Source organism: Oncorhynchus gorbuscha, linkage group LG07, assembly GCF_021184085.1.
Source record: "Oncorhynchus gorbuscha isolate QuinsamMale2020 ecotype Even-year linkage group LG07, OgorEven_v1.0, whole genome shotgun sequence".
NCBI lineage: Eukaryota > Metazoa > Chordata > Actinopteri > Salmoniformes > Salmonidae > Oncorhynchus > Oncorhynchus gorbuscha.
Genome location: NC_060179.1, coordinates 57,096,009 through 57,123,861, shown reverse-complemented (window position 1 = coordinate 57,123,861; position 27,853 = coordinate 57,096,009). Strand labels below are relative to the sequence as shown.

The 27,853-nt window shown below is 46.5% G+C and overlaps 1 protein-coding gene across 4 annotated transcripts in view; it reads right to left on the bottom strand.

Moving 5' to 3' along the window:
• Positions 1-27,853, bottom strand: part of ca10a (carbonic anhydrase Xa) — a 345,076-nt gene that overhangs the window by 28,253 nt on the left and 288,970 nt on the right. For all 4 annotated transcript variants that reach the window (XM_046356874.1, XM_046356875.1, XM_046356876.1 and 1 more), the window contains one exon: positions 1,119-1,304. In XM_046356874.1, the coding sequence (XP_046212830.1) occupies positions 1,119-1,304 (186 nt within the window). The remainder of the gene's footprint in view (positions 1-1,118; positions 1,305-27,853) is intronic.

Below are 27,853 nucleotides of genomic sequence, written 5' to 3'. Positions count from 1 at the left end.
ACAGCGCCTTTTAGAGAATTGTCTCTACGTAAAGGCTGAGAAGTGCTCTTTTCATGTCTCCTCCGTTACTTTTCTCGGTTCCGTTATTTCCGCTGAAGGCATTCAGATGGATTCCGCTAAGGTCCAAGCTGTCAGTGATTGGCCCGTTCCAAGGTCACGTGTCGAGTTGCAGCGCTTTTTAGGTTTTGCTAATTTCTATCGGCGTTTCATTCGTAATTTCACAGCTCTTACTTCTGTCAAGACGTGTTTTAAGTGGTCCGGTTCCGCCGGTCAAGTTGCTGCCCCTCTCACAGCTTTTGATCTTCTTCTGTCAAGACGTGTTTTAACGTGGTCCGGTTCCTATCTGGGATGGGCGTGTTGTGATCTTCTGGGGAAAAAGACACGTTTCACGTCCGCTCCTATCCTCCTGTTACTCCTGGCGTCACTAGACAATTCATTGTCGAGGTTGGACCTTCAGAGGTAGGCGTGGGAGCCATTCTATCCCAGCGCTTCCAGTCTGACGATAAGGTTCATCCTTGCGCTTATTTTTCTCATCGCCTGTCGCCATCTGAGCGCAACTATGATGTGGGTTTCATTCCCCTCGCTAAACTTCCTTCCGTGAACTGCTCGCCATCCGCGTTTAGCCCTTCAGGCGAGAGGGCCAATCAATGGCGACAGTGGTTGGAAACCCTGCGTCTTGGGCAGAACAGCTCCCTGGGCAGAATACCGTTCGTCTGCTTTAGTCTTCCCACACCTGTTCCCGATCCTTTTCCCTGATTAGAGTCCCTATTTCTCTCCTTGTTTCCCGTACCTGCCCTGTCGGATCCTCATTTATAATTCACCGTGCTGTGTCTATGTTTTGCCCTGTCGTGTCGTGTTTCTATGTTTTGCCCTGTCGTGTCGTGTTTCCCTCAGATGCTGCGTGGTGAGCAGGTGTCTGAGTCTGCTAGGTTCAAGTGCCTTCCCGAGGCAACCTGCAGTTCTTGATCAAGTCTCCAGTCTGTTCTCGTCTTTACGTGTAGTATTATGTTTTTTGTTTTGTAAAGTTTATTCTGGATTAAATACTCTGTTTTCGCCAAGTCGCTTTTGGGTCCTCATTCACCTGCATGACATCAGCACCTAGTCCCTTGCCCTTGTACCTCTCCTGAGAAGGCCTGTCCATTGAGAAGGTGTTCAGAGCCCTGTCCGTCCTCGCTGCCGAAGTGCAGCCGGATCTCCTCCAGGCGATGGCTGTACGTCATTGGTCCACCAGAGATATTCACAAGATGCTCCTTGTCCATTCGCAGTGAGACATGGCGACCCGTGTTGTACATGGTCCCGCCCACCTGAGGACAGAAAGAAGGAAGAACGATCAGATTTAGTATTCAATTAATAAACCAAATTTTAACATCCCAGTGTAAAGGACACACGTTAGAAGTCAGTAGGGGAAGGTGTTTGATCATTTCAATGTTAACCTGATCACCCATGTTCAGAAGGCTAATAGTAGCATGCCCCCAAATACTTGAACTAACATACTATACTGCTGTCTGTTCACATAACACAGAAACTCATTCGAATCTCTAGCATTCACAAGCATTTCTGTGATTCACTACAGAGAAAATTGGCCAGTGTTACCTGGTGTTAATTTTTTCAGTGCAACATTTCTAGTTTTGATTCAGGTGTTAAATTAACTATGTACGTTTTACATTAACACTCATTGGTGTACAATATCCCCAGTGTTGGTGTTTATAGCTAGTATAAAATTAAAACCACGTCCATCATTAACTTATTTCCCAGCATGCTCTATTGCAGGTAGTTTTTTTGGAATTGTTAGTTTCAATATCTTTGTTTTTGCATGTACATTGATTGATTAATGAATATTATGCTACTCAAATATAAATAATAGTTTTTCTAAACTAATCCAATCTTCTACTTTGACTTATTGCACCCAAATGGTTGTTCCAGTTTAAATGGTTTAGGTAGTCTTATTTCTTAATTTTCCAACCCGGCAATCATTCTGAATGCAGGTGAAAATAATTTCTAAATGTTGAATATCCCCACTGTGGCTAGATTCCAACTGGAATTATATAACTTTGCAAGCCATCTTTATGTGACTTGCAGGCCTGAAAACTATGAATTTCAGGCCACTGTATTAGGTTAAAACTAGGCCATCAAAATAAGGCATTATTAAAGACTTGTTGTAAATGTGTTTAATCTAATTGGTAACATATTTCCTTACTTTTTCACTTGGTGAAGGACTAGTGATGTTACATTTGATACCGGAGCTCTGAGGCACGTGTCAAATTCGCTAAGCAGTTTAGTTTGAAGCAGTGTGTCGATACCTGTATCACTTTATCATAAGCACGTGATCAATGACGTCCGAAGCTTCGTTTTGTCAAACAACCACCTGATTGGTTTGGTATTGGTTCTGGTAGAAGAAAAAAGGCTACGCTGCGAACTTGCTACGGCGTGTCGACCTCATCTATAATAATTTGGCTGTTCTAAATGATTTTGACCAGCAGGAACCTCTAGTGTACACTGTGTTGATCAAAGCCTCGAGTAATGAACCTATTTTTGACACAATTGGCTGGAAATGCTTCCTGAAATGCTTCAGGAAGCTTTGTTTCCCTCATCACCACATAGGACTAAAAATGGATGAATGCACCAACAACCATCTCTCTGTCATTAACAAAAACAGTCATAGGTGGTAACTCTACAATTCACTCAAAAGATAAGGCTCTCAGGGAAATATGCAAATAAGGCTTTACACTTAGCAGTGTGTTCATTTAACACTGAAAATGTGGACCCATATAGACACTGGACCAGCGTTAAATGTAACACTGCCCGTGTTGATTTAACACGGGAGAATTTGCTGTGTGATTAACAGTCTCAAGGCTTAACGTGCTACAGCGTCTAAGTACGAGAGACAGTGTTATCTGAAACAACAACCCTTCAAAATACAAAAGAGATGTGGAATTAGAGGGGAGGAGGAAGATAAAAACACAACACGAGGGGTACGGGTTCAAAGACTGAGGCCTGTCGGAATCCCCTCGGAATCGATTGGATCAGAGGCTTTAAGGGGAAATGCAGCCGTACAACAGCAGTGAATAACGATCTTTATCAGTGGATGTGTTTATTTATTTATACCCAGTTTGTATTGCAGGCACGATTCTACGAGAGCTTCCATAGCTCTTATCTCGCTCTTTCTTTTTTTCTCTCCCCTCTCTCCACTGCTCTCTCTCTCCCTCTCACTCCCTCTATTCCCTCTCTCTCCCTTCCCTTTTACCACTAGCCTTCAAAAAGACCCCCTCCCCCCAAATTCCCAGAGAAAGAACTCTGCTCACACATCGTAAATATTTCATAGAACCTTTGAAAAATCTATGATTTGAAAGGGGATAGAGAGCGCCCGGGAGAGAGAATGTGGGAAAGGGAGGGAGCGTTGGATCAAGTGCCAACGGCAAGAAAGGTAGAGCAAAGAAAGAGAAGCAGCACTTTTTTTTTAGCTCTGCTGATCTGGCCGGTTACCTCAGCGGCGTTGGAATTACCCCTGAAAAGGCTGGAATACCTCAACCCCCCCCCAAGACAACTCACCTACTCAGCCCACCATTATGCATGAGAACAAGGCTGAGGTGAATGTGTCATTATGTGGCTTTCTCAATTCATATAGAATCACTGTGGCTGTGTAATGAGCGACGTGGGGGGATAATAGGATGAAGTTATGTAGCAATTCAAAGAACCAAGATTATACACCTCAAAGATAATTATGTGATTTACGACATTGTACGGCGGGAGGGGATTGAATACTGAATAGCCTGAAGGCTTTTCTCCCACATCGTATCCAATGTTACACTTCTATGCAGTACGGTGCATAGACACACATGGTCCGGAATAACAAGTCTTTCCATCCAATATCTGCTCCTGTGGTTGAGTGCACATCCCAGGATAAATGGCTAAAGGCAACAGGGAAAAAGCGAGGCTAGTAGAGTGTGTATTGAGCTGGGCAAGGAGAGAGAAGTGATGGTGTATGGCTCTCTGTCTCATAGTGATATGCTTATAGGAATAGAGAAACCCTCTAGACACTCAAATCAAATCAAATTGTACCTTACAGTGAAATGCCTATTTACGAGCCCCTAACAAACAACGCAGTTTAAAAATTAAAAATACGAATAAGAAATAAAAGTAACAAGTAATTCAAGAGCAGCAGTGAAATAACAATAGTGAGACTATATACAGGGGGGTACCGCTAAAGAGTCAATGTGCGGGGGCAACGGATAGTCGAGGTAATATGTACATGTAGGTAGAGTTATTATAGTGACTATGCATAGATGACAACAACAGGGAGTAGCAGCGGTATAAAAAAGAGGAGGGGGATGGGGGTCAAATAGTCTGGGTAGCAATTTGATTAGATGTTCAGGAGTCTTATGGCTTGGGGGTAGAAGCTGTTTATAAGCCTCTTGGACCTAGACTTGGCACTCCGGTAGAGAGAACAGAAGCAGAGAGAACAGTCTATGACGAGGGTAGCTGGAGTCTTTGATAATTTTTAGGGCCTTCCTCTGACACAACTTGGTATAGAGGTCCTGGATGGCAGGAAGTTTGGCCCCAGTGATGTACTGGGCCGTACGCACTACCCTCTGTAGTGCCAGGCAGTCATGCAACCTGCTCTCGATGGTGCAGCTGTAGAACATTTTTAGGATCTGAGGACCCATGTCAAATCTTTTCAGTCTCCTGAGGGGGAATAGGTTTTGTCGTACCCTCTTCACGACTGTCTTGGTGTGCTTGGACCATGTTAGTTTGTTGGTGATGTGGACACCAAGGAACTTGAAGCTCTCAACCGGCTCCACTACAGCCCAGTTGATGAGAATGGGGGCATGCTTGGTCCTCCTTCTCTTGTAGTCCACAATCATCTCCTTTGTCTTGATCACATTGAGGGAGAGGTTGTTGTCCTGGCACCACACAGCCAGGTCTCTGACCTCTGTCCTCCTCCCTATAGGCTGTCTCGTCACTGTTGCTTTGAAACGGTGTCGCATGATCAGTCAGTCAGTGTTGCATGATTTGGCAAGGACACTGATCCTAGATCTGTGCGTAATGGACACTAATAGCCAAAGTGCAGTGATATGGAATTACATTTCAGCTACAGATAGCCAAACCAACGATTCAATCATTAAAAGACAGAGGATATTATATCATTGAAATACATTCATGTGACAACAACATTGTGGATTGTTGCTAACTTCCACAGCCATCCAACATCCATACAGCAATGTGTTGTGTGAATCATATAACATGGCCCAGGTATCGTCAACAGAGTCCACTGAGTTATTTCACTCCACATCTCAAGCCATAATTTGTATTCATGAATTCAAAATTATATGAGTAAATGCTTTGCTGCACTTTAATTTCTTAACTTGACAGTTTTATGTGTGACGTCCCCGTGTTGCTTTGACAGATCTAATCGCCACGGGTACCAGCTTTGAAGAGGGAACATTTTCGTTTTTTATTTCATTTTGTGTTGAGGTTCGTATGTGTGTGTGTTGATACGTTGACTCGCACAAAAACGTTGATAGTAAACCACGGACTATTAGACTCATCAAAAGTATGTTTTGTCACTTCAGACAAGTTCTTCTCACGAGGCACAAGAAAGAGAGCGACAATCTAAGGTGAGAACACCAACACAGTGTGTCATTCGAACCAAAGCATCCCATCCTCCATATCAAACCACAATCACACTAACATCTCTAGTAAACAACATCTCTATTGTGGTTTCCTGACAGCTGACATTTGTGTTCTCTCTTAGACAAGGAAGTTGGTTTCAATACCACAGGAGTATACTAGCCAACAGGAGAGAACAACAATCAGCAGTGTGCGCTAGGGGAGGGGAGTGTTTGTACCCACTTGCTTGTGTGCATTTGATATGCGATCACAAAGCTCTATTCTATAGTACTACTCCACCACCTGTGGCTGGAGTGGGCAGAACATGAGAAGGGTGGGAGAAGAGTAGAAAGGGGAGGAAGATCATCCTCACAGAAGAGAGGTGGGAAGGATGGAGAGAGAGAGAGAGAGAGAGATAGATAGATAGATAGATAGATAGATAGATAGATAGATAGATAGAGAGAGAGAGAGAGAGAGAGAGAGAGAGAGAGAGAGAGAGAGAGAGAGAGAGAGAGAGAGAGAGAGAAAAATGGGAATGGGAGTCTTTGACTGAACATTTTTAAAAGGATCCTCTCGAAAAGTGTAAATGGAAAAGTTCATTCAAGAGGTCAAACTATTATTTTCCTCCAGCTTCATCTCTCCTTCTCTAACTCAACATCGCAGGATTTGTTCAATCAGAATCTCTAACATGTTTTTAATTAGTTCAGTGATGTTTTCTACAGAAGATATTCTAAAGCCAATTAAGCTGTAATGATGACCACAACAAGGAAATATTGTATTCAAGGTAATCATCCCGACAAGGTAAACATGTTGTAAAGGAGTTTGCTCTGTGTTTGTCTAGGGGGCCTGATACTGTATTACCAGCTCAGATACAATATCAATAATATGAAACGACAACGTCACAGTAATGAGAAAAACGGAACAGTCATGTTGTCACGTTTTGTCATTGATTATCATGTCTTGTCCCTGTGCTTCCCCTTCTATTCGTTTCCCTCTGCTGGTCTTATTAGGTTCTTTCCCTCTTTCTATCCCTCTCTCTCCCCCTCCCTCTCTCCCTCTCTCGCTCTCTCTCTCTATCGTTCCGTTCCTGCTCCCAGCTGTTCCTCATTCTCCTAACTACCTCATTTTCTCTTTCACACCTGTCCCCTATTTTGCCCTCTGATTAGAGTCCCTATTTCTCCCTCTGTTTTCCGCTTCTGTCCTTGTCGGATCCTTGTTTGATGTTTGCTGTTCTGTGTCCTTGTTCCGCCCTGTCGTGTTTTTGCCTTCTTCAGATGCTGCGTGTGAGCAGGTGTCTATGTCAGCTACGGCCTGTGCCTTCCCGAAGCGACCTGCAGTCTGTTGTCGCGTCTCCAGTCGTTCCTCTCTACTGACGAGAGGATTGCGTGTGAGCAGGTGTCTATGTCAGCTACGGCCTGTGCCTTCCCGAAGCGACCTGCAGTCTGTGGTCGCGTCTCCAGTCGTTCCTCTCTACTGACGAGAGGATTTCAGTTTTCCTGTTTTGTATTTACCTAAGATAATATCCAGGATTATCGTTTTTGTTTAAGACTGGAATAAAGACTCTGTTTCTGTTAAGTCGCTTTTGGGTCCTCATTCACCAGCATAACAGAAGGATCCGACCAAGAATGGACCCAGCGACTACGGATTCTCTCTACTCTGCTGTCGAGTTCCAGGGAGCGATGCTAGGAAGACACGAACAGGAATTGTCTGCTGCTCGACATGCTGTTGAGACCCTGGCCGCCCAAGTCTCCGGCCTCTCGGAGGAGATTCACAATCTCCGCCTCCATCCACCGGTTACCTCCTGGGCTTCCGGGTCTCCGGAGCCCAGAATTAATAAACCACCGTGCTACTCTGGGGAGCCTACTGAATGTCGCTCGTTCCTTACCCAGTGTGATATAGTGTTCTCTCTCCAGCCCCACACGTACTCCAGGGGTATTGCTCGGATCGCCTACGTCATATCACTCCTTACTGGACGGGCTCGGGAGTGGGGCACAGCTATCTGGGAGGCAAGGGCTGAGTGTACTAACGATTATCAGAACTTTAAAGAGGAGATGATACGGGTTTTTGATCGTTCTGTTTTTGGGAAAGAAGCTTCCTGGTCCCTGTCTTCCCTATGTCAAGGTAATCGATCCATAACGGATTACTCTATAGAGTTTCGCACTCTTGCTGCCTCCAGTAACTGGAACGAGCAGGCGTTGCTTGCTCGTTTTCTGGAGGGACTCCACGCTAAGGTTAAGGATGAGATTCTCTCCCGGGAGGTTCCATCCAGTGTGGATTCTTTGATTGAACTCGCTATTCGCATTGAACGACGGGTAGATCTTCGTCACCGAGCTCATGGAAGAGAGCTCGCGTTAACTGTGTCCCCCCTCTCCCCGACACTACCATCTTTCCCCACTGACTCAGGTGTTGAGCCCATGCAGCTGGGGGGTATTCGCATCTCGACTAAGGAGAGGGAACGGAGAATCACCAACCGCCTCTGTCTCTATTGCGGTTCCGCTGGTCATTTTGTCATTTCATGTCCAGTTAAAGGCCAGAGCTCATCAGTAAGCGGAGGGCGACTGATAAGCGCTACTACTCTGTCCTCTCCGTCAAGTACCTGTACTACCTTGCCGGTTCTTCTACGCTGGACCGGATCGGCAGCTTCCTGCAGTGCTTTAATAGACTCTGGGGCGGAGGGCTGTTTTATGGACGAAGCCTGGGCTCGGGAACATGACATTCCTCTCAGACAGTTAGGGGAGCCCACGGTCATGTTCGCCTTGGATGGTAGTCCTCTCCCCAGTATATTATGTGAAACACTACCTTTAACCCTCACAGTATCTGGTAACCATAGTGAGACCATTTCTTTTTTGATTTTTTGTTCACCTTTTACACCTGTTGTTTTGGGTCATCCCTGGCTAGTGTGTCATAATCCTTCTTTTGATTGGTCTAGTAATTCTATCCTTTCCTGAAACGTTTCTTGTCATGTGAAATGTTTAATGTCTGCTATTCCTCCTGTTTCTTCTGCTCCCTCTTCACAGGAGGAACCTGGTGATTTGACAGGAGGGCCGGAGGAGTATCATGATCTGCGCACGGTCTTCAGTCGGTCTAGAGCCACCTCCCTTCCTCCTCACCGGTCGTATGATTGTTGTACTGATCTCCTCAAGAAGCGTTTTGCATCCGCTCCTATCCTTGTTGCACCTGACGTCACTAAACAGTTCATTGTCGAGGTAGACGCGTCGGGGGTGGGCGTGGGAGCCATTCTGTCCCAGCGCTCCCATACTGACGATGGGGTCCACCCTTGCGTATTTTTCTCATCGCCTGTCGCCGTCGGAACGTAACTATGATGTGGCTAACCGCGAACTGCTCGCCATCCGTTTAGCCTTAGGCGAATGGCGACAGTGGTTGGAGGGGGCGACCGTTCCTTTTGTCGTTTGGACTGACCAAAAGAACCTTGAGTACATCCGTTCTGCCAAACGACTCAATGCGCGTCAAGCTCGTTGGGCGTTGTTTTTCGCTCGTTTCGAGTTCGTGATTTCTTATCGCCCGGGTACTAAGAACACCAAGCCTGATGCTTTATTCCGTCTCTTCAGTTCTTCTGTAGCGTCTACCGACCCCGAGGGATTCTCCCTGAGGGGCGTGTTGTCGGGTTGAATGTCTGGGGAATTGAGAGACAGGTCAAGCAAGCACTCACTCACACTCCGTCGCCGCGCGCTTGTCCTAGTAACCTTCTTTTCGTTCCTGTCTCTACTCGTCTGGCTGTTCTTCAGTGGGCTCACTCTGCCAAGTTAGCTGGCCACCCCGGCGTTCGGGGTACGCTCGCTTCTATTCGCCAGCGGTTTTGGTGGCCTACTCAGGAGCGTGACACGCGCCGTTTCGTGGCTGCTTGTTCGGACTGCGCGCAGAATAAGTCCGGTAACTTTTTTTCTGCTTCTGCTCCTGGCCTTGCTGGGTCTCAGTCTGTCCCCAGCCACCGCATCTCTCCTGCTCTTGCTGTGTCTCAGTCTGTCCCCTGCCACCGCATCTCTCCTGGTCCTGCTCCTGCACTTGCTGTGTCTCAGTCTGTCCACAGCCACCGCCTCTCTCCTGTTCCTGGTCTTAGCCTTGCTGTGTCTCAGTCTGTCCCTAGTTGTTACTCTCCTGGCCTGTTTGGTCCTGATTGTTCTAACGCTTACAGTTCTCTACCCGTGTCTCATTTTTATAAGAGTAATAGCCCTAGATTCCCTCTTCATCGTCTCCCGTTACGGTCCTGAGGAGAGGAGTTGGGTTCTTTCTCGGGACGTGCTGGACCGTTTGTTGATCTATGATTTCCTCCGTTGCCGCCAGGGTTCCTCCTTGAGTGCGCCAGGAGGCGCTCGGTGAGTGGGGGGGTACTGTCATGTTTTGTCATTGATTATCATGTCTTGTCCCTGTGCTTCCCCTTCTATTCCTTTCCCTCTGCTGGTCTTATTAGGTTCTTTCCCTCTTTCTATCCCTCTCTCTCCCCCTCCCTCTCTCCCTCTCTCGCTCTCTCTCTCTATCGTTCCGTTCCTGCTCCCAGCTGTTCCTCATTCTCCTAACTACCTCATTTTCTCTTTCACACCTGTCCCCTATTTTGCCCTCTGATTAGAGTCCCTATTTCTCCCTCTGTTTTCCGCTTCTGTCCTTGTCGGATCCTTGTTTGATGTTTGCTGTTCTGTGTCCTTGTTCCGCCCTGTCGTGTTTTTGCCTTCTTCAGATGCTGCGTGTGAGCAGGTGTCTATGTCAGCTACGGCCTGTGCCTTCCCGAAGCGACCTGCAGTCTGTGGTCGCGTCTCCAGTCGTTCCTCTCTACTGACGAGAGGATTTCAGTTTTCCTGTTTTGTATTTACCTAAGATAATATCCAGGATTATCGTTTTTGTTTAAGACTGGAATAAAGACTCTGTTTCTGTTAAGTCGCTTTTGGGTCCTCATTCACCAGCATAACACATGTCTACTAAACACACAGATCAATATGGTGATATTGATACAAGATGATCCTAAATGCTCTATTATTATGATTACCGTATGTTGTATCATTAAGAACATAACGGCACACAGCTAATGTTGCTGGTGCATGTATGAATTGGACCATAACCATAACTCCAGAAGCCATGCATTACAGGCAACATCCATACTGAGCTAAAGGCTAGAGTTGCCGCTTTCAAGGAGCAGGACACTAATCCGGACGCTTATAAGAAATCCCGCTACGCCCTCTGACGAACCATCAAACAGGCAACGCTTCAATACAGGACTAACATCGAATCCTCCTACACCGGCGCTGGTGCTTGTCGGATGTGGCAGGGCTTGCAACGTATCACGGATTATAAAGTCAAACCCAGCCGAGAGCTGCTCATGGCACCACACGGCCAGGTCTCTGACCTCCTCCCTCCCTCCCTCCCTTGTTTTTGGTGATCAGGCCTACCACTGTTGTGTTATCGGCAAACTTAATGATGGTGTTGGAGTCGTGCCTGGCCATTCAGTCATGAGTGAACAGGGAGTACAGGAGGGGACTGAGTACAGGAGGGGGCTGACTTGGCCCTCATATGTCGCTCAAGAAGCCTATGTTCCAGACTCATGATGAAGTCTCATGCTCACAGTGTTGTTAATGCATTGCTTGAACAACACGTGTGTGTCAGTGGCGGTAGGTGCGGTTTAAGATGAGGGAGGATAAAACATTTTTTTTATGAACATGGCCTTATTTCTACTACAGCATATCAGATGACTGTCATTCATATTCCATTCACCCAGCTCAATGTAACATCGATAGGTTTAGGTTACTACATGATACTAACATTTTCCCTGTACCCATTATGAGGTTGATACAACCTGCCCTATGAACAAAAGTTTACAACGTAGGTGCACAGGTTGAGATTTTTTTGTTGTTGTAGCCTAACGGTTGCAAATGAGAGTTTCTATCGGACAAATTCATGTTTATCCCCGTTTCATTCCATTTGCTTCCGTTTAAGAAACGTTTTTGAACAGAAATGGCCATATGAATACACCCCTGATCACACGCAAACACAATTCACTTTCATACCAGACATACACAAACTAGTTGTATATATAATTCCTTCTCGCATCTATCTATGCGCTCTCCTTTCACCTTTTCCCTTGGAAAAAACCTTTCCAAGCAAAACCTTCATATCATGACCGCTAACCGCTACACATAGCCTACATTGTTGTCATGTCATAGCTAACATAGCTACTAGAACTAACGTTTCTACCGCTACAATCATGCAGTACAGTGTAGTCAGGGCAAATCAGTTTAGCAGTTACACTGGCTGGCCCCGGTGGCAATAAATGAATAAAATAAAAAGCTTACCCTGACTTGGAACAGTTCAAGTATCGGATAGCCATAGCCAACTGTAACGGCTCTCCTCCTCGTCTGATGAGGAATAGGAATCATCGGACCAACACGCAGCGTGGTAAGTGTTCATAGTAAATTTAATTAAATAAACTGAACAATGAATGACAAAAAACAACAAAGAGAGTGAACGACACAAAACAGTCTTGTAAGGTAAAAAACACAAAACAACTACCCACAAACATAGTTGGGAACAGGCTACCAATTAAAGACAACGATTGACAGCTGCCTCTGATTGGGAACCATACCAGGAAAAACACACACAGAACAAAACATAGAATGAAAAACATAGAATGCCCACCCCAACTCACGCCCTGACCAAACCAAAATAGAGACATAAAAAAGGAACTAAGGTCAGGACGTGACAGTATTCCCCCCCCCCCCCCCAAAGGTGCGGACTCAGGCCGCAAAACCTGAACCTATAGCGGAGGGTCTGGGTGGGCATTTCACCGCGATGGCGGCTCTGGTGCAGGATGTAGACCCCACTCCACCTTAGTCTTGGCCCACTTAGGTGGTGCCTCTGGAGTGGCCCCGAACTGTGGACCCTTATAGCGGGCCCCGAATAGGAGGGGCCGGACAGGCGGGAGGCTCCGGCGGCGTCGGGCGGCTCCGGCAGATCCGGACAGGCGGGCGGCTCCGGATAGACGGCCGGCTCCGGACAGACGGGCGGCCACGGCGGCTCCAGACAGACGGGCAGCTCTGGACAGACGGGTGGCTCTGGTGGCTCTGGACAGACAGGAGGCTCTGGCGGCTGCGGACAGGAGGGTGTCTCTGGCGGCTCCGGACAGGAGGGTGGCTCTGGCGGCTCTGTACAGGAGGGCGGCTCTGGCAGATCCGGACTGGAGGGAGAGCAGGCACAGGACTCACGAGGCTGGGGAGACCTATAGGCGGCCTCTTCCTTGGCCGAGGCACCGGATGCACTGGGGTGTGGAGGCGCACTGGAGGTCTAGAGCAACGAGCCTGCACAACCTGTCCTGGCTGGATGCCCCCTGTAGCCCGGCAAGTGCAAAGAGTTGGAACAGGCCGCACTGTGCTGTGCTGGCGAACTGGGGATACGATGCGTAGGGCTGGTGCCCTATATCCCGGGCAGAGGAGACGCACTGGAGACCAGATGAGCTGAGCCGGCTTCATCCCTTCTGGCTCGATGCCCACTCTAGCCCGGCCGATTCGAGGAGCTGCGATGTAATGTACCGGGCTGTGAACGTGAACTGGAGACACCGTGCGCTCCACCGCATAACACGGTGCCTGACCAGTACCACGTTCCACCCGGTAAGCACGGGGAGTTGGCTCAGGTCTCCTACGTGACTCCGCCAATCTTCCCATGTGCCTTCCCCCCAACAATTCTGGGGCTGTATCTCGTGCAGTTTTCGAGGCAACTCATCGTAGCGTCGCCGCTCCGCTTTGGCTGCCTCTAGCTCCTCTTTACGATGACGATACTCTCCCGGCTGTGCCCATTGTCTCTTGCCGTCCAAGATTTCCTCCCATGTCCAGGAGTCCATTCTTCCACACTGCTTGGTCCTTTGGTGGTGGGTAGTTCTGTAACGGCTCTCCTCTTCGTCTGATGATGAGGAATAGGAATCATCGGACCAACACGCAGCGTGGTAAGTGTTCATAGTAAATTTAATTAAATAAACTGAACACTGAATGACAAAAAACAACAAAGAGAGTGAACGATATGAAACAGTCCTGTAGGGTGAAAAAACACAAAGCAGGAAACAACTACCCACAAACACAGGTGGGAACAGGCTACCTAAGTATGGTTCTCAATCAGAGACAACGATTGACAGCTGCCTCTGATTGGCCAAACACCATACCAGGCCAAACACATAGAAATACAACACACAGAACAAAACATAGAATGAAAAATATAGAATGCGCACCCCAACTCACGCCCTGACCAAACCAAAATAGAGACATAAAAAAGGAACTAAGGTCAGGACGTGACACCAACTAGCTAACATAGCATCCCTCTTTGTTTGAGCCAGGTGTTTGAGTAGGCTAAACTAGCTAGCTGCATTTGACAATAGCTAAGTGAACAAAAATCTATACTACATAATATAGCTAGCTCTCCCTCTCTCTCGCGCGTCTCCTTAATTTTTGGAAGAAATGTATTTGTTAAAAACTGTTCAACTATTGTCTTTCTCTCTCTTTGAGTCAACTACTCACCACATTTTATTCACTGCAGTGCTAGCGAGCTGTAGCTTATGCGTTCAGTACTATATTATTTATCTGATCCTTTGATTGGGTAGACAACATGTCAATTATGCTGCAAGTGCTCTAATATGTTGGAGGAATTGTCATAATTACTGTGTAAGTCTATGGAAGGGGGTGAGAACCATGAGCCTCCTAGGTTTTGTATTGAAATCAATGTACACAGAGGAGGACAGAAACTAGCTGTCCTCCAGCTACACCATGGTTCTACACTACAGAGTGCTGTTGAGGCTACTGTAGATCTTCATTGCAAAACAGTGTGTTTTAATCAATTATTTGGTGACAGTCTATCTACAAATGCTAACTTTTTTTAATGTTTCACTATTTTTATGAAATTCACTGAGAATGCTCTTCCCTTTCCTCCTCTGAGGAGCCTCCAATGGTGTGCGTTGATAGCAGCCAAGTAAAGCAAGTTGTAGAACCAGTAGCGATGCATGGTTAAAATCATTGGGGAAGTCAAGCCAGAAAAAAAGCCATATTACCATCTCTGTTGTGATAATTGCATTATTCGCTCTATAACCTGTTAGTGCATATGCCTTGCAACCCTGATATATAGGTCGAAGGACGAGACAATAAGAAGACAGTGACAGAATAAATTCAACCAAACCTTTGTTTCATCACAAAACCGGAAAGCAGCAAACAGTTACATGACCTACAACATGGTCAAGCAAGTTTAATGTTTTCAACATTTGCAGATTACTAAACAACCATTGATGTACAACCACGGAGAGTTACCGCAAGTCGAAAAGAAAGCAGGCGCAGCCTCAACGATTCCAGCACCATTTTCAATTCAACATTTCAACATCATCAAATCACCTACGCTTAGTTTAATACAGTGACAACTAAAAGATACCAAAAATGATTTAGTCCAATCAACATAAACAAAATATGATGCGGCTGTCCATGATACTGATTTGTGTGTGTGTGTGTGTGTGTGTGTGTGTGTGTGTGTGTGTGTGTGTGTGTGTGTGTGTGTGTGTGTGTGTGTGTGTGTGTGTGTGTGTGTGTGTGTGTGTGTGTGTGTGTGTGTGTGTGTGTGTGTGTGTGTGTGTGTGTGTGCTGGCAAGTAGAAAAACATGCTGTCCTACCCCACTTGTAGAGAAATTCCAATGACACACTTTTAGTTTTTGTTGTACTAGGCTACCTGGCTAAAATGCTTCCTCGCTAGCCTAACTTCCTTCATGGGTAATGATGTTCCAGGCCAGCTAGTTAACATTAGCCTAGTACATCAAGCTACATATTGAATTTGATCCTCCCAGGCCAGGGACACAATGTATGAATTTATGGTTGGATCAGAATTGCCGTTATAATCATTGGCCAGTACGGGAAATTAAGTAAATTTCTGCTTTTGATGTCATGTGATTGGTGTGAAGCCAAATCCAAACTGGCTTCCCTTAACCATTTTTTTGGTGCACCAGGACCATTCACAGTTGAGCTCACTCAGTTTAGCTCAACGCTGATTGGCTATTATTTTATTTTAAATGCTCGCTGGCTTCCCTTGGCATCCATAAGTACCCGCCACTGTGTAGAACATAGCAACAGGCCAGCACTGAGTTCCTCCTTTCTCCTAGTACAGCAGTGCCTTCTGATCCGAAACATGATCCAACACTCTGTTACCTGCTGCCCGATATGGATCCTTCCCCAGATATGGAAAGCTGTTCAGAATGACTCATCAGAGATGTTATGATCCATTTCATTGTTCGGGATCGAACCAGGGTCTGTAGTGACGCCTCTAGCACTGCATGCCTTAGACCGCTGCGCCACTCGGGAGCCCCAGTGTTATACTGTATGTGCGGAGTAGGCCGGGGATACCCATAAAAAAATGTCATGCCCTCCTCATATTGGTTATAACCCCAGTTCTGTTTGTGATATTAAGATTATATCAATGATAATGTATTTTTTATAGACGTATTATGAAAAATTCAAGGATGAGGGGGACATGACTATAAAAACGGCAGAGTAGTTACACATTTAAAGTTGTTTTGATTCATTATGATGCTCTCTGCCTAGCTGGTGTTCATATACACAATCACAAATAAATCCAATTCATATTTATTTTAGGAAGGACTTAAAAACATGATATAAGGCAATTTATTTCAACAGATCAGAATCGAAGGTTTTGAGTGATTGTCACCAGTAGCCTACTCACATGAGGAATGCATGGAGCCAAGGTTATTCTAGGGAAAAGTTATATTTTGAAACAGAGACCATTCATGCAATCTGTACAGTTGTTACCAGTAGCCAAAAGTAGGTTAATTAGAAACCTTTGAATCTGCTAATTCTGATAAGGTATAGTAATCAAAAAGAATGGCCTGCATGGACCTCTCTACGATGATGTGGAAGAAGTGCTATTCGGTAAGCACTGTTCCCTACTTAGTCAATTTACGCTGTGCTGGCGAGCAGGTGGCTGTTGCCAACATACTGACTCAACTCTAGCCACTTTAATAATGGAAAAATGTATGTAATAAATGTATCAATAGCCACTTTAAACAATGCCATTTTATATCATGTTTACATACCCTACATTACTCATTTCATATGTATATACTGTACTCGATGCCTATGCCGTTCAGCCATCACTCATTCATGTATTTTTTTGTACATATTCTTATTCATTCCTTTACACTTGTGTGTGTATAAGGTAGTTGTTGTTAAATTGTTAGGTTAGATTACTTATGGTAATATTACTGCATGGTCAGAACTAGAAGCACAAGCATTTCGCTACACTCGCATTAACATCTGCTAACCATGTGTATGTGACAAATACAATTTGACTTGATTTGGTCATCAGTCTCTTCATTCTCTATTTGACAATTTATAATATTGTCACCCATCAGACTATTGTCAATTTCATCATGTCTTTAGGCCACATTTATTTTTCTGACTGATTACAATTTACATTTGGTGTCCTGAGGTATTCTTATGACCTATTTTAACATAATAAATGCATTAATTCAGAAATGTATTATTCATTATGGAATATTTATTATGGAATATTTATACAATTAAAATATCAACGGTCAGAATGACCGGCCATTCTAGTAGTTATGGAATTCTGGCATTCTGCGGTTTAATGATATTAAATTCTACATTTACATCACATTTACATTTGAGTAATGTATCAGACGCTCGTATCCATAGCGACAATGATAGCATGATGGTATTACTATTCATATAGTTTTTCATGTACAACACATGTCATACATAATTAGGTTAATGGATGTTAAAAAAAAGAAAGTTGAAAGGTTTCAGCCTGTGATTAGTACACCTTGCAGTTCTCCAGCAATAATAATAAGGAGGCTTTACTATTGTTTCTGGTATCAAGTGGTGAGTGATGCATCAAAGAAAAACCATAATACATCTGATTAAATTAAAAGATTGGAGAATTGTTTTACGTAGTGAGTGAGGCAGAGGGAGGGTGGGAGAGGGGGAGAGAGAGAGAGAAAGAGGGGGGAGATGGAGAGAACGAGGAAGGGAGAGAGAGAAAGTGGGGAGAGAGAGTACAGTGCCTTGCAAAAGTTTTCATCCTCCTTGGCGTTTTTCCTATTTTGTTGCATTACAACCTGTAATTTAAATGGATTTTTATTTGGATTTCATGTAATGGACACAAAAAATAGTCCAAATTGGCGAAGTGAAATGGAAAAAATGACTAGTAGTGCAGGGCATATGAATACACCCACTTTGCTATGAAGCCCCTTAATAAGATCTGGTGCAACCAATTACCTTCAAAAGTCACAAAATTAGTTAAATAAAGTCCCCCTGTGTGCAATCTAACTGTCACATGATCTGTCACATGATCTCAGTAGATATACACCTGTTCTGAAAGGCCCCAGAGTCTGCAACATCACTAAGCAAAGGGCGCCACCAAGCAAGTGGCACCATAAAGACCAAGGAGCTTTCCAAACAGGTCAGGGACGAAGTGGTGGAGAAGTACAGATGGGTTATAAAAAATGTCAGAAACTTTCAACATCCCATGGAGCACCATTAAATCCATTGTAAAAAATGGAAAGTATAGGGCACCACAACAAACCTGCCAAGAGAGGGCTGCCCACCAAAACTCACAGACCAGGCAAGGAGGGCATTAATCCGAGGCAACAATGAGACCAAAGATAGCCCTGAAAGAGCTGGAAAGCTCCACAGCGGAGATTGGAGTATCTGTCCATAGGACCACTTTAAGCTATACACTTAAGCCATACAGAGCTGGGATTTATGGAAGACTGGCCAGAAAAAAAGCCATTGCTTAAAGAAAAAAATAATCTCCCATAAAAAATCTCCCCTATTCCTTGATGGTGTTCGCCAAAAGGAATGTGGGAGACTCCCCAAACATTTGGAAGAAGGTACTTTAGTCAGAAGAGACTAAAATTGAGCTTTGGTGGTGGCAGCATCATGCTGTGGGGAGGTTTTTCATCGGCAGGGACTGGGAAACTGGTCAGAATTGAAGGAATGATGGATGGTGCTAAATACAGGGAAATTCTTGAGGGAAACCTATTTTAGTTTTCCAGAGATTTGAGACTGGGACAGAGGTTCACCTTCCAGCAGGACAATGACCCTAAGCATGCTGCTACAGCAACACTCGAGTGGTCTAAGAGGAAACATTTAAATGTTTTGGAATGGCCTAGTCACAGCCAGACCTCAATCCAATTGAGAATCTGTGGTAGGACTTAAAGTTGCTGTACTCCAGGGGAACCCATCCAATTTGAAGGAGCTGTAGCAGTTTTGCCTTGAAGAACGGGCAAAAATCCCAGTGGCTAGGCCAAGCTTATGAAGCTTATAGAGACATACCCCAAGAGACTTGCAGCTGTAATTGCTGCAAAATGTGACTCTACAAAGTATTGACTTTGAGGGGGTGAATAGTTATGCACGCTCAAGTTTTCCATTTTTTTGTCTTATTTCTTGTTTGTGTCACAATAAAAAATATTTTGCATCTTAAAAGAGGTAGGTAGACATGTTGTGTAAATCAAATGATACAAACCCCCACAAAATCCATTTTAGTTCCAGGTTGTAAGGCAACAAAATAGTAAAAATGCCATATTTTTAAAGACCCATGCTAGGGTGTAAGGTAATTTACCAAGCCATATTACTGTATTTGTGATAAACTATAGTAAATATCAATGCAGTTCTCCTTCCAATAATAAATGCTTTCATGTGTCTTAACCATAAAATTGACTGTTAAAACCAATGATAGAACCGAACTGCAATAATTCAATCAAATCAAATCATTGGTCACATACACATACTGTATTTAGCAGATTTTATTGCGGGTGTAGCGAAACGCTTTTGTTCCTAGCTCCCAACAGTGCAGTAAAATCAAACAATTCACAACAATACACACAAATCTAAATTAAAAGAATGGAGTTAAAAAAATATATAAATATTAGAACGATCCATGTCAGAGTGGCATTGACTACAGTACAGTAGAATAGAATACGGTGTATACATATGAAATGAGTAAAGCAGTATGTAAACATTATTAAAGTGACTAGTGATACCCTGTCAATGTATATAGGGCAGTAGTCTCTAAGGTGTAGGGTTGAGTAACTGGGTGGTAGCCAGATAGTGATGGCTATTTTAACAGTCTGATGGATGGCTATTTAGCAGTCTGATGGCCTTGAGATTGAAGCTGTTTTTCAGTCTATCGGTCACAGCTTTGATGCACCTGTACTGACCTCGCCTTCTGGATGGTAGCAGGGTGAACAGGCAATGGCTCAGGTGGTTGATGTTCTTGATGATCTTTTTGGCCTTGCTGTGACATTGGGTGCTGTATGTGTCCTGGAAGGTAGGCAGTGTGTCCCTAGTGATGTGTTGAGCAGACCGCAACACCCTGCGGTTGCGGGCAGTGCAGTTGCCGTACCAGGGGGTGCATCTGTAAAAGTTTGGCCCCTATAATTTTAGATCGTCGTGATGTGTATGCCGAGGGATTTGATGCTTTTCACCTTCTCCACTGTGGTCCCATCGATGTGGATAGGGGCGTGCTCTCTCTAATGTTTCTTGAAGTTCATGATCAGATCCTTTGATTTGAGGGGGTGAGGGATGGCTCTCACCTCCTCCCTCTAGGCTGTCTCGTCATTGTTGGTAATCAGGCCTACACTGTTGTCTCGTCTACGATTGAGTTGGAGCCACGAATGGCAGGAAGTATAGGAGAGGGCTGAGCACGCACCCTTGTTGGGCCCCTGTGTTGAGGATCAGTGAAGTGGAGGTGTTGTTTCCTACTTTCACCACCTGGGTGTGGCCCGTCAGGAAGCCCAGGATCCAGTTGCATAGGGTGGGGTTCCAGGGCCCCCAAGCTTAATGATGAGTTTGGAGGGTCCTATGGTGTAGAAGGCTGAGCTATAGTCAATGAACATCATTCTTGCATACTGTAGCTATTCCTCTTGTCCAGGTGGGATAGAGCAGTGTGCAGTGCGATGGAAATTGCATCGTCTGTGGATCTATTGGTGCGGTCTGCAAATTGAAGTGGGTCTAGGGTGTCAGGTAAGGTAGAGTTGATATGATCCTTAACTAACCTCTCAAAGCACTTCATGATGACAGAAGTGAGTGCTACGAGGCAATAGTCATTTAGTTCAGTTACCTTAGATTTCTTGGGTACAGGAACAATGGTAGACATCTTGAAGCAAGCGATGACAGCAGACTGGGATAGGGAGAGATTGAATATGTCCCTTCACTCCAGCTAGCTTGTCTGTGCATGCTCTGAGGACGCGGCTAGGGATGCCGTCTGGGCCGGCAGGGTTAACAAGTTTAAATGTCTTGGGAGCGGGAGGTGTTGGTTGCACTGTGTTATCCTCAAAGCGGGCGAAGATGGTGTTCAGCTTGTCTGGGAGCAAGACATCGGTGTCCGCGACGTGGCTGGTTTGCCCTTTGTAATTAGTGATTGTCTGTAGACCCTACTCCACTTTGTCTCTGTACTGATGTTTTCCCTGTTTGATTGCCTTACAGAGGGAATAACTACACTGTTTCTATTCAACCATATTCCCAGTCACTTTGCCATGGTTAAATGCAATGGTTTGCACTTTCTCAAAACTTTTGGCAATGACTGTACAGTCAGAAGTTTACATACACGTAGGTTGGAGTCATTAAAATCTGCATTAACATCTGCTGACCATGTGTATGTGACAAATACAATTTGATTTGATTTGGACGAAACAGGTACAAAGGAAACAGGTACAAAGTATCTATATCCACAGTAAAACAAGTCCTATATCGACATAACCTGAAAGGATGCTCAGCAAGGAAAAAGTCACTGCTCAAAAACCGCCATAAAAACCCAGACTGCAGTTTGCAACTGCAAATGGGGACAAAGATCATTCTTTTTGGAGAAATAGACCAAGAATATGTTTTCCGCGACGCGGATCCTGTGTTCTTCCTTACAAACAGGACAACGGAATGGATCGCATGCAGCGACCCAAGAAAACTACTCCGAAAAAGAGGGAAACGTAGCGGTCTTCTGGTCAGACTCAGAACAAGGGCACATCGCGCACCACTTCCCAGCATTCTTCTTGCCAATGTCCAGTCTCTTGACAACAAGGTTGACGAAATCCGAGCAAGGGTAGCATTCCAGATGGACATCAGAGACTGCAACGTTCTCTGCTTCACGGAAACATGGCTCACTGGAGAGACGCTATCCGAAGCGGTGCAGCCAGCTGGTTTCTCCACGCATCGCGCCGACAGAAGCAAACACCTTTCTGGTAAGAAGAGGGGCGGGGGCGTATGCCTTATGACTAACGAGACATGGTGTGATGAAGGAAACATACAGGAACTCAAATCATTCTGTTCACCTGATTTAGAATTCCTCACAATCAAATGTAGACCGCATTATCTTCCAAGAGAATTCTCTTCGATTATAATCACAGCCGTATATATCCCCCCCAAGCAGACACATCGATGGCTCTGAATGAACTTTATTTAACTCTTTGCAAACTGGAAACCATTTATCCGGAGGCTGCATTCATTGTAGCTGGGGATTTTAACAAAGCTAATCTGAAAACAAGACTCCCTAAATTTTATCAGCATATCGATTGCGCAACCAGGGGTGGTAAAACCCTGGATCATTGTTACTCTAACTTCCGCAACGCATATAAGGCCCTGCCCCGCCCCCCTTTCGGAAAAGCTGACCACGACTCCATTTTGTTGATCCCTGCCTACAGGCAGAAATTAAAACAAGAGGCTCCCACGCTGAGGTCTGTCCAACGCTGGTCAGACCAAGCTGACTCCACACTCCAAGACTGCTTCCAGCACGTGGACTGGAATATGTTTCGTATTGCGTCAGACAACAACATTGACGAATACGCTGATTCGGTGTGCGAGTTCATTAGAACGTGCGTCGAAGATGTCGTTCCCATAGCAATGATAAAAACATTCCCTAACCAGAAACCGTGGATTGATGGCAGCATTCGCGTGAAACTGAAAGCGCGAACCACTGCTTTTAATCAGGGCAAGGTGTCTGGCAACATGACTGAATACAAACAGTGCAGCTATTCCCTCCGCAAGGCTATTAAACAAGCTAAGCGTCAGTACAGAGACAAAGTGGAATCTCAATTCAACGGCTCAGACACAAGAGGCATGTGGCAGGGTCTACAGTCAATCACGGACTACAAGAAGAAACCCAGCCCAGTCACGGACCAGGATGTCTTGCTCCCAGGCAGACTAAATAACTTTTTTGCCCGCTTTGAGGACAATACAGTGCCACTGACACGGCCTGCAACGAAAACATGCGGTCTCTCCTTCACTGCAGCCGAGGTGAGTAAGACATTTAAACGTGTTAACCCTCGCAAGGCTGCAGGCCCAGACGGCATCCCCAGCCGCGCCCTCAGAGCATGCGCACACCAGCTGGCCGGTGTGTTTACGGACATATTCAATCAATCCCTATACCAGTCTGCTGTTCCCACATGCTTCAAGAGGGCCACCATTGTTCCTGTTCCCAAGAAAGCTAAGGTAACTGAGGTAACTGAGCGTAACTGAGCGTAACGTAATCAACACTGCTAGCTAGCCAGCTAGCCCCCGAATAGCTGCACTGTAGAAACTATTACACTCAACGGAACGACTTGATTAGTGTAGTGTCAACAACGCAGCCACTGCCAGCTAGCCTACTTCAGCAGTACTGTATCATTTTAATCATTTTAGTCAATAAGATTCTTGCTACGTAAGCTTAACTTTCTGAACATTCGAGACGTGTAGTCCACTTGTCATTCCAATCTCCTTGCATTAGCGTAGCCTGTCAACTATGTGTCTGTCTATCCCTGTTCTCTCCTCTCTGCACAGACCATACAAACGCTCCACACCGCGTGGCCGCGGCCACCCTAATCTGGTGGTCCCAGCGCGCATGACCCACGTGGAGTTCCAGGTCTCCGGTAGCCTCTGGAACTGCCGATCTGCGGCCAACAAGACAGAGTTCATCTCAGCCTATACCTCCCTCCAGTCCCTCGACTTCTTGGCACTGACGGAAACATGGATCACCACAGATAACACTGCTACTCCTACTGCTCTCTCCTCGTCCGCCCACGTGTTCTCGCACACCCCGAGAGCTTCTGGTCAGCGGGGTGGTGGCACCGGGATCCTCATCTCTCCCAAGTGGTCATTCTCTCTTTCTCCCCTTACCCATCTGTCTATCGCCTCCTTTGAATTCCATGCTGTCACAGTTACCAGCCCTTTCAAGCTTAACATCCTTATCATTTATCGCCCTCCAGGTTCCCTCGGAGAGTTCATCAATGAGCTTGATGCCTTGATAAGCTCCTTTCCTGAGGACGGCTCACCTCTCACAGTTCTGGGCGACTTTAACCTCCCCACGTCTACCTTTGACTCATTCCTCTCTGCCTCCTTCTTTCCACTCCTCTCCTCTTTTGACCTCACCCTCTCACCTTCCCCCCCTACTCACAAGGCAGGCAATACGCTCGATCTCATCTTTACTAGATGCTGTTCTTCCACTAACCCCATTGCAACTCCCCTCCAAGTCTCCGACCACTACCTTGTATCCTTTTCCCTCTCGCTCTCATCCAACACTTCCCACACTGCCCCTACTCGGATGGTATCGCGCCGTCCCAACCTTCGCTCTCTCTCCCCCGCTACTCTCTCCTCTTCCATCCTATCATCTCTTCCCTCTGCTCAAACCTTCTCCAACCTATCTCCTGATTCTGCCTCCTCAACCCTCCTCTCCTCCCTTTCTGCATCCTTTGACTCTCTATGTCCCCTATCCTCCAGGCCGGCTCGGTCCTCCCCTCCCGCTCCGTGGCTCGACGACTCATTGCGAGCTCACAGAACAGGGCTCCGGGCAGCCGAGCGGAAATGGAGGAAAACTCGCCTCCCTGCAGACCTGGCATCCTTTCACTCCCTCCTCTCTACATTTTCCTCCTCTGTCTCTGCTGCTAAAGCCACTTTCTACCACTCTAAATTCCAAGCATCTGCCTCTAACCCTAGGAAGCTCTTTGCCACCTTCTCCTCCCTCCTGAATCCCCCCCTCCTCCCTCTCTGCAGATGACTTCGTCAACCATTTTGAAAAGAAGGTCGACGACATCCGATCCTCGTTTGCTAAGTCAAACGACACCGCTGGTTCTGCTCACACTGCCCTACCCTGTGCTCTGACCTCTTTCTCCCCTCTCTCTCCAACAACCTGCCCGCTTGACCCTATCCCCTCCTCTCTTCTCCAGACCATTTCCGGAGACCTTCTCCCTTACCTCACCTCGCTCATCAACTCATCCCTGACCGCTGGCTACGTCCCTTCCGTCTTCAAGAGAGCGAGAGTTGCACCCCTTCTGAAAAAACCTACACTCGATCCCTCCGATGTCAACAACTACAGACCAGTATCCCTTCTTTCTTTTCTCTCCAAAACTCTTGAACGTGCCGTCCTTGGCCAGCTCTACCGCTATCTCTCTCAGAATGACCTTCTTGATCCAAATCAGTCAGGTTTCAAGACTAGTCATTCAACTGAGACTGCTCTTCTCTGCATCACGGAGGTGCTCCGCACTGCTAAAGCTAACTCTCTCTCCTCTGCTCTCATCCTTCTAGACCTATCGGCTGCCTTCGATACTGTGAACCATCAGATCCTCCTCTCCACCCTCTCCGAGTTGGGCATCTCCGGCGCGGCCCACGCTTGGATTGCGTCCTACCTGACAGGTCACTCCTACCAGGTGGCGTGGCGAGAATCTGTCTCCTCACCACGCGCTCTCACCACTGGTGTCCCCCAGGGCTCTCTTCTAGGCCCTCTCCTATTCTCGCTATACACCAAGTCACTTGGCTCTGTCATAACCTCACATGGTCTCTCCTATCATTGCTATGCAGACGACACACAATTAATCTTCTCCTTTCCCCCTTCTGATGACCAGGTGGCGAATCGCATCTCTGAATGTCTGGCAGACATATCAGTGTGGATGACGGATCACCACCTCAAGCTGAACCTCGGCAAGACGGAGCTGCTCTTCCTCCCGGGGAAGGACTGCCCGTTCCATGATCTCGCCATCACGGTTGACAACTCCATTGTGTCCTCCTCCCAGAGCGCTAAGAACCTTGGCGTGATCCTGGACAACACCCTGTCGTTCTCAATTAACATCAAGGCTGTGGCCCGTTCCTGTAGGTTCATGCTCTACAACATCCGCAGAGTACGACCCTGCCTCACACAGGAAGTGGCGCAGGTCCTAATCCAGGCACTTGTCATCTCCCGTCTGGATTACTGCAACTCGCTGTTGGCTGGGCTCCCTGCCTGTGCCATTAAACCCCTACAACTCATCCAGAACGCCGCAGCCCGTCTGGTGTTCAACCTTCCCAAGTTCTCTCACGTCACCCCGCTCCTCCGCTCTCTCCACTGGCTTGCAGTTGAAGCTCGCATCCGCTACAAGACCATGGTGCTTGCCTACGGAGCTGTGAGGGGAACGGCACCTCAGTACCTCCAGGCTCTGATCAGGCCCTACACCCAAACAAGGGCACTGCGTTCATCCACCTCTGGCCTGCTCGCCTCCCTACCACTGAGGAAGTACAGTTCCCGCTCAGCCCAGTCAAAACTGTTCGCTGCTCTGGCCCCCCAATGGTGGAACAAACTCCCTCACGACGCCAGGACAGCGGAGTCAATCACCACCTTCCGGAGACACCTGAAACCCCACCTCTTTAAGGAATACCTAGGATAGGATAAGTAATCCTTCTCACCCCCCCCCCCTAAAATATTTAGATGCACTATTGTAAAGTGGCTGTTCCACTGGATGTCATAAGGTGAATGCACCAATTGTAAGTCACTCTGGATAAGAGCGTCTGCTAAATGACTTAAATGTAAATGTAAACGACTACCGCCCCGTAGCACTCACTTCCGTCATCATGAAGTGCTTTGAGAGACTAGTCAAGGACCATATCACCTCCACCCTACCTGACACCCTAGACCCACTCCAACTTGCTTACCGCCCAAATAGGTCCACAGACGATGCAATCTCAACCACACTGCACACTGCCCTAACCCACCTGGACAAGAGGAATACCTATGTGAGAATGCTGTTCATCGACTACAGCTCGGCATTCAACACATTTACATTACATTTACATTTAAGTCATTTAGCAGACGCTCTTATCCAGAGCCCTCCAAGCTCGTCATCAAGCTCGAGACCCTGGGTCTCGACCCCGCCCTGTGCAACTGGGTACTGGACTTCCTGACGGGCCGCCCCCAGGTGGTGAGGGTAGGCAACAACATCTCCTCCCCGCGGATCCTCAACACGGGGGGCCCCACAAGGGTGCGTTCTGAGCCCTCTCCTGTACTCCCTGTTCACCCACGACTGCGTGGCCATGCACGCCTCCAACTCAATCATCAAGTTTGAGGACGACACAACAGTGGTAGGCTTGATTACCAACAACGACGAGACGGCCTAGAGGGAGGAGGTGAGGGCCCTCGGAGTGTGGTGTCAGGAAAATAACCTCACACTCAACGTCAACAAAACTAAGGAGATGATTGTGGACTTCAGGAAACAGCAGAGGGAACACCCCCCTATCCACATCAATGCAACAGTAGTGGAGAGGGTAGCAAGTTTTAAGTTCCTCGGCATACACATCACAGACAAACTGAATTGGTCCACTCACACTGACAGCGTCGTGAAGAAGGCGCAGCAGCGCCTCTTCAACCTCAGGAGGCTGAAGAAATTCGGCTTGTCACCAAAAGCACTCACAAACTTCTACAGATGCACAATCGAGAGCATCCTGGCGGGCTGTATCACCGCCTGGTACGGCAACTGCTCCGCCCTCAACCGTAAGGCTCTCCAGAGGGTAGTGAGGTCTGCACAACGCATCACCGGGGGCAAACTACCTGCCCTCCAGGACACCTACACCACCCGTTGTTACAGGAAGGCCATAAAGATCATCAAGGACATCAACCACCCGAACCACTGCCTGTTCACCCCGCTATCATCCAGAAGGCGAGGTCAGTACAGGTGCATCAAAGCTGGGACCGAGAGACTGAAAAACAGCTTCTATCTCAAGGCCATCAGACTGTTAAACAGCCACCACTAACACTGAGTGGCTGCTGCCAACACACTGTCATTGACACTGACCCAACTCCAGCCATTTTAATAATGGGAATTGATGGGAAATGATGTAAATATATCACTAGCCACTTTAAACAATGCTACCTTATATAATGTTACTTACCCTACATTATTAATCTCATATGCATATGTATATACTGTACTCTACATCATCGACTGCATCCTTATGTAACACATGTATCACTAGCCACT